Below are 14,871 nucleotides of genomic sequence, written 5' to 3' on the forward strand. Positions count from 1 at the left end.
GCATCATTTGATGGATGAGATTTAAATGATACATACCAGTGATATAGTGATTAATGACTCCCTCAATAACTTCAGAGTATCGGATAACTCTTTCTCAAGGTTGATGTTAGCAGATGGCCTTGTGGATACATTGTGCCTGCACCTTGTTGCGCTTCGTGGAATACAGCAGTAATGGCAGTGACAGCAATGACAGAAATGAGTGTTCATTGGTAAATGTGGAGAATGATGTGGGGGCCAGAGAGCAGTATCAAATGACAATGATTCTGTGATACAGCAGCTCCGTTGATGTGAACAGTGATTGTTAGTACAGCATTCATTCCACCACCCATCAGTCTGACTATAGGCTTCCTTTTGCTCTGTACTGCACTGTAACAAAGCATGCACTTCACTTTTGTTAGTATTTGTGTTATATAAATTATTAGGTCTATTTGGTCCATCATTGGTATCTTGTAACCACTTTGATGACATCTGAATGGTAACTGACTTGTAAATATTTGTGTTTAATTCCGTTTGAAATGTGCTTTTTTTGTCTTGGTAGCTAGTATTTACTTCCTCATCGGAGTAATCTACTGATCCATCTGGAGTATGGACTTTGAAACTGAAGCTATGTAAATCAGTTGTGGGAGATGGTGTCCTTTTTAGGTTGGACAACTCTACTGAACACTCATCATCTGCAAATGAATCCCTGTCAAAGTCATTCTTTTGTAGATCACTTACACATTCTTCAGAGAAGTCTGGCATTAGACGATCATTTATCTCAGCAAGGGATTCAAGGGTACTTTGCCTAGTATCACTGAAAAAATGTGTGACATAAATTGGGAAGTCAACTTCTGAAGGAACCTCTGGGGACAGTACTTGATACTCGCTGGCTGAACCATCCATTTCATGTGATAGCAGACAGTCGTCACTTTTTGCATGTGCTTCATTTTCTGTATCTCCTGGTGTTGGCTCTTGACTTTGAATTTCTTGTATAATGTGTTTATCATCAATATCAGTCTGACTATCAAAACTCTGAAAGATTTCATCACTGTTTTCAGTGTTCATTGACGACTTATACTTTTCTTTCTTTGTCTTAAGTCTACTTATCGGAATATTTTCACATGACTCCAATGGTTCAGTGATGTGACTGACATTATATTCTTCGCTTTCAGCATGAAAGATAGAGAAATCAGCTTTTTCCCTGAGAGTAGTCTGGCTATCATTACTGTCTGAACTTTCATGAAGATTCTGCAGGACAAAAAATATAGACAAATACCTAAAGCACGGACTTCAAATGAATATCATCTATGAAAAGACTGCACTACTGATTGCTATTAATGCTTTATATCAATAACTCCAGAAGTACATTTTTATCTAGCCATATGCAGTAGACACTAGGGAACCCTTAATGCATATCTTACATTTCAGGTGACTTTTCAGAATAAGCTATCATGTACGTGAACATAATGAGAAACACTATATCTGGTCATTATATGACTTGTATCTTATTTTTTTTTCCAGTTTTCTGCAATTCTTGCAGGCTTCATCTCTAGTTGTCAATTTTCCCTGAACTAGTAGGTGGCAGTAGCTGCTATGTTTCCCATACACTGCACACAGAGAAGAGGATATCCTGCCCCCTATCTCTGCAGCACTCAGTAATTTACAGGGCATAAGTGTCAATGTTTCCTCATTTTCTAAATGTCAGTTTCACTGTTCATATTCAACAAATCAGAAATTCAATGACTATTAGTGGCACTAATAAAATATTGGGTATTAGATTAACTAGTTATTAAAACAATACATACTATCTAATGATAGACAAAGAAAGAAAAAATCAACAATGCGTAAAAATGTATTGTCACAGTGTTAACTCTTTTCTTTGGCTGCCTGTATGCAATATGGATCATATGCAGCTCATCGCTAATTGTAGGGCTCACCTGTAATTGTCGTCTGGCATCTGTTCATGATATTTGTTTCACATAGTATATACAAGAGTGCCTTGGCAAATACAGCTGCAGCCCAGCAATTGGTGGCTAGGGTGGGTTCACATCACGTTTTATACCTCCGTTTGACGTACATGGTCTTGTATCATGCATGATCCAGCAAAAAAAAAAAAAGTATACTTTTTTTTACAATAGTAAAAAATTGTGTATTTTTTTTTTTTTTTACAATGGAACTCTACAGTGAACAGATGCCACTGTATGGCATCAGTCTGAGGCCTCAGTTTAAAGTATACGTTTTTTGTATACGTTAAACGTACAGGAAAAATGTGATGTGAACCCACCCTTAGCCACATGTGGAACCTACTGCCGATGTTGCATCATGTATAGGAAGCCTTAAAGGGGTTGTATCTCTTTCCATATAGCCTATTAGGTACTGTATGGGGACATCTCAGAAGGGTAAATCAAGGCAACTGGACTTACTGTAGATTTCTTGAAAACGTTTCACTCGTTCTTCCAACGAGCTTTCTCAATTCTGAGTGACTGTACAAGAATTCTCTGGGAATAAATATGTAACTGAATCAACATCTGGTAATTATACCCAGCATAGGGTCAGAGGTCATTATACCCAGCATGACCCCATGCTGGGTATAATGACCTCTGACCCCATGCTGGGTATAATTACCAGATGTTGATTCAATTACATATTTATTCCCAGAGAATTCTTGTACAGTCACTCAGAATTGAGAAAGCTCGTTGGAAGAACGAGTGAAACGTTTTCAAGAAATCTACAGTAAGTCCAGTTACCTTGATTTATTCTTTACAGATATACCATGACCTGGATAAATGAGAACCTTCACAGACATCTTAAAAGGGGTTCCAGTATCAACTTCAATGAGCCATAGTTAAAAGTGGTGTCTGCTCTGGAGGACTAAATATGACTATGTATTACATGGTTACACATTTATTTATAAATTCCTACTACAAATGATCAGCCTCTAACAGCTTATATAGGTCTGCAATAGGAGTATCCCTGCAAAAGGTATAAAAGGAGCTTAGTAAAGAAATAGAATATCTTTAGGTTCTGTCAATAAATAGCAACCAGATTCTTATGAATAAAAATATGATTTACCTGTAAAGGTAAAGGCTCTGGAGGTTCTTCTTGAAATCCGCTACTGTCAGACTGGCAGCTATTTGTTCTGGTCATCTCTATAAAACATATATCAAACACTGATGAGATTTTATATATATATATATATATATATATATATATATATATTATTTTTTATTCTTTTGCAAATACAGTGTAATATACGAAAACAGCTGGAGATTAGCTTTAATGGCAATGTATCACCAAATTGTTCACCAAACATATTCATTAAATAATTTTTTTTCATCAGTTTTTATTTTCTGATGGTAGATTTTTTTTTCATTCTGATTGTGATGATGGGGGTGGCCATCTTGATGAGACGTAATGTATTCTCTCCAGCAGTCCTATGGACATAGGAAAATGGTGCCTGCAGGCAACTCTTGATTTCTAAGAGAGAGTGCCGTAGACATCCTTTGTGACCTCTATAGCAATCAATGCAGGGAAGAGGAGATGAGCTGTATGACATCACCTATTGTATACAGCAATCATTAAGGAGGAGGAGATGAGACATCATCTATTGTTTATGTTGAATCCTGTGTTACAAGCTTATATAATAGATGTGTTATCCATCATTGATGAAGAGATGACTGCTAAAATGTGATTACTACAGAACAGGAAGTCTTAGCTAGATTGATAAAATGTTCAGAGTTATGAAAGGCATAAGATTAAGGCCTACCGATGAATATTTGGAGCACTATTATAGATAATTAATGTCTTGAAATATACATATGAAATATACAAATGAATTATATATATATATATATATATATATATATATATATATATATATAATGAGCAGTTGAACAATGTGAAATGACCAGCTTTGTCAGTAATGTAAACATCACACTACTTATATTGGCCTATTTTGAGCCAAGAGGAAAGATAAAAAAGGACACATCTTGCATATGTAAATTATGTATATACTAATATGTATGTATAAAGGATGACCTCCCCAGGTGTTTAGAGAGAATAAATTAATCTGCTTAATCAATACTGGACAGCCATTAAATATTACCATGCCATACTATACAATGTCCACTTGGTGGCGATAGAAGACCACATTTCTATCAATGCTGAAAGTATACATTTATATGGAACATCTGACAGCTGTAGTTACTGCTGTACACTGTCAATGGTACAAGTAAATATATTTACATCTATATACTTTTTGTTGCTTTAGATAGATACATTGCATATAAGTATATAACAGAGATTTATTGTAGGTTCATATGACTAATGACCAGTTAACACAGTGGGCATACCATTAGCCTCTACTAATACATCATTACCATCTAACTATTGTATATACAAGCATTTTGAAACCTGCATTATGCAAACCAAGCTTTCAGGCATATCCTTGCTAATATGCTGTATAACATGTACCACAAACTACCATATATGTTCAAAAGTGTCCACCCAGGGTACAGCTAAGGCAGCAAAGAATGGAACTCAGTTTCCATCACAAGGTAAAATAATCTACCTTGTGCTCTACCAGTGGTAAGGCACTTGGTAAGGGTACTTTCACACTTGCGGCAGAGGATTCCGGCAGAGGATTATGGACGCAAACTGATGCATTTGTGAGACGGATCCCGATGCCGATCCGTTTCACAAATGCATTGCAATACCGGATGCGTCTTTCCGGTTGTCATCCGGAAAAAACGGATCCGGTATTTATTTTTTTCTCATTTTTAAAGGTCTACGCATGCGCAGACCGCAAAACCGGATCCGTTTTGCCAGAACACTTGGGGCCGGATCCGGCATTAATGCATTTCAATGGAAATGGCATGGCATGGAAATTAATGCCGGATCTGGCATTCCGGCAAGTGTTCAGGGTTTTGGGCCGGAGAGAAAACTGCAGCATGCTGCAGTATTTTTTCCAGCCAAAAAAACGTAAGAGACGTAAAAACGGAACTGATGCATCCTGATGCATACTGAACGGAATGTTCTCCATTCAGAATGCACTAGGATAAAACTGATCATTTTTTTTCCGGTATTGAGCCCCTGTGACGGAACTCAATACCGGAAAACAAAAACGCTAGAGTGAAAGTACCCTAAGAAATCCATATTCCCGTGTGTGGCGCCAGAGGCATAAAGGGTAACTCCTGCAAGCTGAAGTGGCTGTTATCCACTGATACATCAATTTCCATTCCATCTCCCTATGAAAGAGTGGGTAGTGTGGCACCGGGCATAGCTGGCGTATAGTATACCTTAATTCTATACCAGCTCCACTGCAAACAGACCTGCATAGACGCACCACAATTATTAAGGCCTCATGCACACGACCGTATTTTTTCACGGTCCGCAAAACGAGGGTTCTGTTGGTCCGTGATCCGTGACCGTTTTTTCATCCGTGGGTCTTCCTTGATTTTTGGAGGATCCACGGACATGAAAAAAAAGTCGTTTTGGTGTCCGCCTGGCCATGCGGAGCCAAATGGATCCGTCCTGAATTACAATGCAAGTCAATGGGGACGGATCCGTTTGATGTTGACACAATATGGTGCAATTTCAAACGGATCCGTCCCCCATTGACTTTCAATGTAAAGTCAGGAGTCCCTATTATACCATCGTATCAGAGTTTTCTCCAATCCGATGGTATATTTTAACTTGAAGCGTCCCCATCACCATGGGAACGCCTCTATGTTAGAATATACTGTCGGATATGAGTTAGATCGTGAAACTCATATCCGACAGTATATTCTAACACAGAGGCGTTCCCATAGTGATGGGGACGCTTCTAGTTAGAATATACTACGAACTGTGTACATGACTGCCCCCTGCTGCCTGGCAGCACCCGATCTCTTACAGGGGGCTGTGATCCGCACAATTAGCCCCTCAGGTGCTGCACCTGAGGGGTTAATTGTTCATATCATAGCCTCCTGTAAGAGATCAGGGGCTGCCAGGCAGCAGGGGGCAGACCCCCCTCCCTCCCCAGTTTGAATATCATTGGTGGCCAGTGTGCGGCCCCCATCCCCGCCCCCCCCTCTATTGTTTTATCATTGGTGGCCAGTGTGCGGCCCCCGGCCCCCCCTCTATTGTATTATCATTGTTGGCCAGTGTGCGCCCCCCCGCCCCCCCTCCCTCTATTGTATTATCATTGGTGGCCAGTGTGCGGCCTCCCCCGGCCCCCCCTCCCTCCCTTTATTGTATAATCATTGGTGGCCAGTGTGCGGCCCCCCCTCCCTCCCTCTATTGTAATATCATTGGTGGCCAGTGTACGGCCTCCCCTCTCCCCCCCCTTCCGATCATTGATGGCAGCGGAGAGTTCCAATCGGAGTCCCAGTTTAATCGCAGGGGCTCCGATCGGTAACCATGGCAACCAGGATGCTACTGCAGGCCTGGTTGCCATGGTTACTTAGCAATATTACAATATTAGAAGCATCATACTTACCTGTGGCGCTGTCAGTGACCGGCCGGGAGCTCCTCCTACTGGTAAGTGACAGGTCTGTGCTGCGCATTGCTTAATGATCTGTCACTTACCAGTAGGAGGAGCTCCCGGCCGGTCACAGACAGCGCAGCAGGTAAGTATGATGCTTCTAATATTGTAATATTGCTAAGTAACCATGGCAACCAGGCCTGCAGTAGCATCCTGGTTGCCATGGTTACCGATCGGAGCCCCAGAGCGATTAAACTGGGACTCCAATCGGAATCTCCGCTGCCACCAATGATCGGGGGGGGGAGAGGGGAGGCCGCACACTGGCCACCAATGATATTAATACAATAAAGGGGGGCGGGGGGGCCGCACACTGGCCACCAATGATAATACAATAGAGGGAGGGAGGGGGGCCGGGGGAGGCCGCACACTGGCCACCAATGATAATACAATAGAGGGAGGGGGGGCCGGGGGGGCCGCACACTGGCCACCAATGATAATACAATAAAGGGAGGGAGGGGGGGCCGGGGGAGGCCGCACACTGGCCACCAATGATATTACAATAGAGGGAGGGGGGCTGGGGGGGCCGCACTGGCCACCAATGAAATTAAAACTGGGGAGGGAGGGGGGTCTGCCCCCTGCTGCCTGGCAACCCCTGATCTCTTATAGGGGGCTATGATATGCACAATTAACCCCTCAGGTGCAGCACCTGAGGGGTTAATTGTGCGGATCACAGCCCCCTGTAAGAGATCTGGTGCTGCCAGGCAGCAGGGGGCAGTCATGTACACAGTTCGTAGTATATTCTAACTAGAAGCGTCCCCATCACTATGGGAACGCCTCTGTGTTAGAATATACTGTCGGATATGAGTTTTCACGAAGTGAAAACTCATCTCTGAAAAAGCTTTTATGCAGACGGATCTTTGGATCCGTCTGTATGAAAGTAACCTACGGCCACGGATCACGGACGCGGATGCCAATCTTGTGTGCATCCGTGTTCTTTCACGGACCCATTGACTTGAATCGGTCCGTGAACCGTTGTCCGTCAAAAAAATAGGACAGGTCTTATTTTTTTGACGGACAGGAAACACGGATCACGGATGCGGCTGCAAAACGGTGCATTTTCCGATTTTTCCACGGACCCATTGAAAGTCAAGGGGTCCGCGAAAAAAAATGGAAAACGGCACAACGGCCACGGATGCACACAACGGTCGTGTGCATGAGGCCTAAGAGTCATGCACTTTTTATTAATTGTGGCACATCTGACTCCAGATTGGGGTGTAAATGTTAGGCTACTTTCACACTTGCGTTCAGAGCGGATCCGTCTGCTGTCTGCACAGACGGATCCGCTCCTATAATGCAGACGTTTGGATCCGTTCAGAACGGATCCGTCTGCATTATAGCTTAGAAAAATTTGTCCAGACTTTACATTGAAAGTCAATGGGGACGGATCCGTTTGAAAATTGAGCCATATGGTGTAATCTTCAAACGGATCCGTCCCCATTGACTTACATTATAAGTCTGGACGGATCCGTTTGCCTCTGCACGGCTAGGCGGACACCCGAACGCTGCAAGCATCGTTCGGGTGTTCGCTTGCTGAGCGGAGCGGAGGCTGAACGCTGCCAGACTGATGCATTCTGAGCAGATCCGCATCCACTCAGAATGCATTGGGGCAGTACGGATGGGTTCGGGGCCGCTTGTGAGCCCCTTCAAAACGGAGCTCACAAGCGGAGCCCCGAACGCTAGTGTGAAAGTAGCCTTAGTTGGGCAGTACCAAGCAGCGTTGTTTGCCACATGGACTTCTAAGTGATTTCAACTATCTGATAGGTCTGTGATTTATGCTCATTTGTATGTATAACCTCAACCTTTACTGCTTTATCATTTCTCTATGCCAGTTTCCGGAGGTCAAAAAGTTTCAAATTCTGGCACACACAACATTTCTTGGATGCTTGGCACCCCGCTCACCGCTTTTTCAAAGTGCAGTGGATTGGCATCCAGGAACATATATTATAATCTACACCAGGAAATTGGTGTAGATTAGATCAGAAATCTACACCAGCATCCTTGCTTCTATACATTTCAGTTCTGGCTCACAGATCTGCACAGGTGTATCAAAATAATAAAGAGGCGTGCACTTCCTAATAATTGTGGGATAGATTAAAACCAGCTTGTAAAATGCCAGTCTTAATAAATGTCCCCCAATGTCTTTAATTCCTTGGTTGAAACAAGGAGATGAAATAGATGATCAGATGGTACCCAAACGGGGAGGCAGGTACCCAACCGGTTTTGTTGCAAAAGGCCTTTAGGTAGGGTTTTCTAATTCCCTCAGTTCCGTCGCTGGGTGCTGTCGTGCATAAGAATTTGAGGTCGGTGCTAGAGCATCCTGAGGTAATTTCTGAAAAATTGGCTAAGGAAGTTACGGTACATTGGGACGGATGGGGGGTCTGTTTCAAAAGCCGCCATTGGTCAATTTGAAAGTTTCTCCTTTAGTGGTAGTGCCCAAGAAGGAGCCGAATAAATTTTGGCTCATTCACCATCTTTTCCTTCCTGAAAGGAGCATCGGTCAATGATGGCATCGATCCTGAATTATGTTCAGTGGTTTATACGTCATTTGATGCGGCTGTGTCTTGGGTAAGGTAGTTGGGCCCAAGGATGTTGTTAGCAAAAACCGACATCGAAGCGGCGTTTCGCTTGTTACCAGTTCATGCAGATAGTTTTCATTTGTTAGGTTGTTTTTGGAATGGGGGTTATTTTGTGGACAGATGTCTTCCTATGGGGTGCTCGTTGTCTTGCACCTATTTTGAGACTTCTAGTTCGTTCCTTGAATGTCGAGTTGTTCGTTATTCATTACTTGGATTATTTTTTATGCCTTGGGCCAGCAGGTTCAAGGGTTTGTTTATTGTTGTTGCATACCGTACAGTCAGTTTTTGAAGAGTTTGGGTGCCTCTGGCAGTGGAAAAGACGGAAGGGCCTGTGACTAAGTTGTCTTTTTTGGGGATTGTGATTGACACGTTTAAAATGGAGTGTAGGTTGCCGAAAGACAAGTTATTGAATTTGCAGCAGGAAGTTGGTAGGGCAAAGATAAGATTGCAGGATTTACAGTCCCTGTTGGGAAAACTCAATTTTGCTTGTAGGATTATGCCGGGGTGGTCAGTATCTCAGTTAAATAGGTGCGTTGCAGGTTTGGCGTTCGGTTTCCTTTACGTAGTATTCCGAATTATACAAATACTTTTTTGGTTAGGTAAGTTTTAAAAGGTTGGTGACAGGGCAAGGAGACGGAAGATCAGAGAAGGCCGGTCACATGATTCCTCCCTGCTTCTTTCTTGTGGGCCAATAAGTCATTGGCCCAAAAGCAATTTAAGCAGGGAGGAATCATGACTTCAGATGGAAAAAAATTATGAATATTCAAAAAAACAAATATATAGCACTATATTGAATATAGTGCTATATACTAGTTTTTTTGAATATTCAGCATTTTTTTCCATCTGAAGTGAACACTGAACACTGTTCACTTCAGATGGAAAAAATTACGATGACCTTTGATGACGTAAACCACGTGGTGAGCGCGGTGACATCACCGCAGGTCCTGCTGAATGAATGCGTTGCGTGAAAAACGCATAATATAGAACATGCTGCGATTTTCACGCAACGCACAAGTGATGCGTGAAAATCACTGATGATCGGCACATCCCCATTGAAGTGAATGAGTCTGGATTCAATGCGGGTGCGATGCGTTCACCTCACGCATTCCACCCGCACGGAAAACTCGCCTGTGTGAAAGGGGCCTTAGTGTTACACGTTGGGGGCAATGATCTAGGGGCTCGGCCATTCCAGGAGTTAATTCGGGACATTAAATTTGATTTACTGAGGTTGTGGGAGTTATTCCCGAAGATGATTAAGGTGTGGTCAGACATTGTGCCGAGGCGGTCTTGGAGGGGTGCAAGGTCGATCAAGCGACTAAATAAAGCTTGGATTAGGTAAATTGGGTGGTGGGTAGATTTGCGGCAAGGAACAGGGCGGCATTCGGAATTGGAGGCGGGAGTGGGCGAATTTTGGCGAGCAGATGGGGTGCACCTCAATGCTGTAGGAATACATTTGTGGTCTCTTGGGATTCAGGGAGGGATCGAAACAGCCCTGAGAATGTGGAGGGACGCACAAGTGGGTCAGGTTGCACATTGTTGGCAATGGGAGGTCCTCAAAGTTGTTGAATATGGTGGTAGTTGAGAATGGGAAGGCCCTACAGGTGGGGATGGACTCTCATGGTTGAACTGGAGTGGAGGAATTAGGCGTCCATCAGTTGGTGCCTCCAAGCTGGCGTTCATCGGCTGGGTGCAAGATGGAGTTGCCAGTTTATTTGGGTGCAGTTGTGTTATTGGGGCTTCTAGGACATCCCTCATCATTTACTCAGGTTTCTGCGGGTTAAGGTTAAGTCATTTATGTTGGATATTTAATTATTTAATAAAAATGGCTTCTGTCGCAGATTTAATCTGAACCGTTGTCTGGCTGTTATTTAATGGTGGGGTTTAAGAAGGTTGGGGTTGGTGAGACTCGAGCGGTCTAACCAATACCATTGTCATGTATTTTTGATGGAATCTACAATGTAAGCTCCTGATAGATCTTCCAATATCAAGATGTAGGCAAAACCTAACATGGACTTCTATGCCTATAATTAGAGATCAGCAAATTGAATCACGAAGTAGAATTCGATCTGAATTTCAGGAAACATTTGATTCGCAACAAATGCGAATTTCCTCTCGTTTCCTGATAATGAAATACAATTTTTCCAAAAATGACAGCTACAATGGCTGCTACACGTGTGAGGACATGGGGCAAGAAAATCTGGGAAGGCGGGCTGACCCATAATGCCATGCATGCAGCCAATCAGCAGCCAGCCAGCCCTGTGATGTCACAGCCTTATAAATACGGCAGCCATTTTCAAGAGTTCTGAGTGCAGAAGGCGCTAGGGACAGCAATTGGAAATAACTCATTGTGAAAAAAAAACTGAAAAAAATTATTTATAAGTGCCGGAAAAGGATAGGGAGGAATAATTTCACAACATCTTAGTGCAGGGAGAAAAGCAATTTAAGCAGGGAGGAATCATGACTTCAGATGTAAAAAAAAATTATGAATATTCTAAAAAACAAATATATAGCACTATATTGAATATAGTGCTATATACTAGTTTTTTAGAATATTCGTCATTTTTTTCCATCTGAAGTGAACACTGAACACTGTTCACTTCAGATGGAAAAAATTACGATGACCTTTGATGACGTAATCGCGCTCACCACGTGGTGAGCGCGGTGACGTCACCGCAGGTCCTGCTGAATGAAGATAGAAGATCCTTCTATCTTCATTCAGCAGGACCTGCGGTGACGTCACCACGCTCACCCCTTGTTGAGCGTAATTACGTCTTCAAAGGTCCTTTCGCAGGTCCTGAAAGAAGGAGAAAGAAGACGATGCCAGCTGCATGAACAAGTGGATGAGGTGAGTTATTATAATTTTTTTTAACCTCTCAATTGACATTTTAGTAAGCATTCTGTATTAAGAATGCTATTATTTTCCCTTATGAACCATGTTATAAGGGAAAAGAATACAGTGAATTTACTTTAATGGAGTCCGGGGTTGCTCATCCCTTTCATCTCCTAGCAACCATGCGTAAAAATCGCACCACATGCGCATTTGCTTGTGGATGCTTGAGATTTTCACGCAGCCCCATTAATTTCTGTGGGGCCTGCGTTGCGTGAAAAACGAATAATATAGAACATGCTGCGATTTTCACGCAACGCACAAGTGATGCGTGAAAATCACCACTGATCGGCACATCCCCATTGAAGTGAATGAGTCTGGATTCAATGCGGGTGTGATGCGTACACCTCACGCATACCACCCGCACGGAAAACTCGCCTGTGTGAAAGGGGCCTTAGTGTTACACGTTGGGGGCAATGATCTAGGGGCTCGGCCATTCCCTACAGGTGGGGATGGACTCTCATGGTTGAACTGGAGTGGAGGAATTAGGCGTCCATCAGTTGGTGCCTCCAAGCTGGCGTTCATCGGCTGGGTGCAAGATGGAGTTGCCAGTTTATTTAGGTTTTTAAATTTTAAATTATTTAATAAAAATGGCTTCTGTCGCCGATTTAATCTGAACCGTTGTCTGGCTGTTATTTAATGGTGGGGTTTAAGAAGGTTGGGGTTGGTGAGACTCGAGCGATCTAACCAATACCATTGTCATGTATTTTTAATGGAATCTACAATGCAAGCTCCTGATAGATCTTCCAATATCAAGATGTAGGCAAAACCTAACATGGACTTCTATGCCTATAATTAGAGATCAGCAAATTGAATCACGAAGTAGAATTCGATCTGAATTTCAGGAAACATTTGATTCGCAACAAATGCGAATTTCCTCTCGTTTCCTGGTAATGAAATACAATTTTTCCAAAAATGGCAGCTACAATGGCTGCTACACGTGTGAGGACATCGGGCAAGCAAATCTGGGAAGGCAGGCTGACCCATAATGCCATGCATGCAGCCAATCAGCAGCCATTCAGCCCTGTAATGTCACAGCCTTATAAATACGGCAGCCATTTTCAAGAGTTCTGAGTGCAGAAGGCGCTAGGGACAGCAATTGGAAATAATAACTCATTGTGAAAAAAAAATGAAAAAAATTATTTATAAGTGCAGGAAAAGGATAGGGAGGAATAATTTCACAACATCTTAGTGCAGGGAGAATGCGCTAGGGACAGTGTTAGAAAAGCAATTTACAAGTGCAAGGAAAGATTATTTGGGGATCCACAAATCCATTATACAGCTCTGTCATTCCAGCAATTTGTTCTTGGGGTGCAAATGCTATGTTGAAAAGCTTTTAGTGGCTTATATCATTTCAACCAAGAAAAATATATACGCAGTTCACTTCTGCAGTTATATGTGTTGAAAGCGTACAGAAAAAAATATATATATGCACTTCACTGGTGCACTTATTTGTGGCAAAAGCGTTTAGTGGCCTATTTAATTATAGAAAGAAAAAATTATACGCACTTCACTGGTGCACTTATTTGTGGCAAAAGCATTTAGTCGCCTATTTCAGTACAGAAAGAAAAACATATATGCACTTCACTGGTGCATTTATTTTTGCTAAAAGCGTTTAGTGGCCTATTTCAGTACAAAAAGAAAAATATATTCTCAGTTCACTTCTGCAGTTATATGTGTTGAAAGCGTACAGAAAGAAAAAAATATACGCAGTTCACTGGTGCACTTATTTGGGGCAAATAAATTTTGTGGCCTATTTCAGTACAGAAAGAAAAATATATTCTCAGTTCATGTCGGCGGTTATACAGTATGTGTTGAAAGCATGGCTGGGAGTAAGCAGGGTGGCAGCAGTGGGAGGTCGGGAGCCAAACGTGCTCGGGGTAGACCACCTGCTTCGCAGCAGCCTACCTGCCCGGGAAGTAGTGGTGCAGGGGTTCACAGAAGTAGCGGCGGTAGCAGTCAGTGTGGCGGTTATATGTGTTATTTTGTATTTCAGTACAAAAACTAAAATTTATTCTCAGTTCACGTTGGCGGTTATATGTCTTAAAAGAGTTTAGTGGCCTATTTCAGTACAAAAAGAAAAATATATTATCAGTTCATGTCGGCAGCTACTGTATATGTGTTGAAAGCATGGCTGGGAGTCAGTAAGGTGGCAGCAGTGGGAGGTCGGGAGCCAAACGCAGCAGCCTACCTGCCTGGGAAGTAGTGGTGCAGGGGTTCACGGAAGCAGCGGCAGTAGCAGTCAGTCAATGTGGACTGTTGGGGGTAAAATCACCTACTTGGCAGTGTGGCCGTTTTTTGTTAAGCCTCCGGAGGAGGTTAACATGGCCATATGTAGAATATGTGGGCAGAAAGTGAAGCGTGGCCAGGGTGCCAATGTTGGCATCACAGCCCTGGGTCAACATATGCAGCATCATCATATGTGGTATCCTGATGCTGCTGCTACTGCCATCTCCATACTATGTCACCTTGCCACTCTGTGGTATCCTGATGCTGCTGCTACTGCTATCTCCACACTATGTCACCTTGCCACTCTGTAGTATCCTGATGCTGCTGCTGCTACTGCCATCTCCACACTATGTCACCTTGCCACTTTGTGGTATCCTCCTGATGCTGCTGCTGCTACTGCCATCTCCACACTTGGTCACCTTGCCACTCTTTGATATCCTCCTGAAACTGCTGCTGCTGTCATCTCCACAGTATGTCACCTTGTCACTCTGTGGTATCCTCCTGATGCTGCTGCTGTCACGACCTCCAGACTCGTTCAATGGGCCACACTGTGGTCTCTTTATGCTGCTGCCAACTCCAGACTCGGTCACTGTGCCACTTGGTGGCCTCCTCATACTGCTGACACCTCCACAATCTCACATTGTTGTGCTACTCTGATTTGGTAGCCAAAAGCAGGA

General features: G+C 43.1%; 1 protein-coding gene across 1 annotated transcript in view; it reads right to left on the reverse strand.

Annotated features, from left to right (window-relative positions):
* Positions 1–14,871, reverse strand: part of ITPRID1 (ITPR interacting domain containing 1) — a 262,177-nt gene that overhangs the window by 46,208 nt on the left and 201,098 nt on the right. Inside the window, exons 9-10 of the mRNA XM_040433939.1 lie at positions 3,052–3,128; positions 37–1,227 (exon numbers count right to left, since the gene is read on the reverse strand). Coding sequence (XP_040289873.1) covers positions 37–1,227; positions 3,052–3,128 — 1,268 coding nt within the window. The remainder of the gene's footprint in view (positions 1–36; positions 1,228–3,051; positions 3,129–14,871) is intronic.

Source organism: Bufo bufo, chromosome 5 (assembly GCF_905171765.1).
Source record: "Bufo bufo chromosome 5, aBufBuf1.1, whole genome shotgun sequence".
Classification (NCBI taxonomy): domain Eukaryota; kingdom Metazoa; phylum Chordata; class Amphibia; order Anura; family Bufonidae; genus Bufo; species Bufo bufo.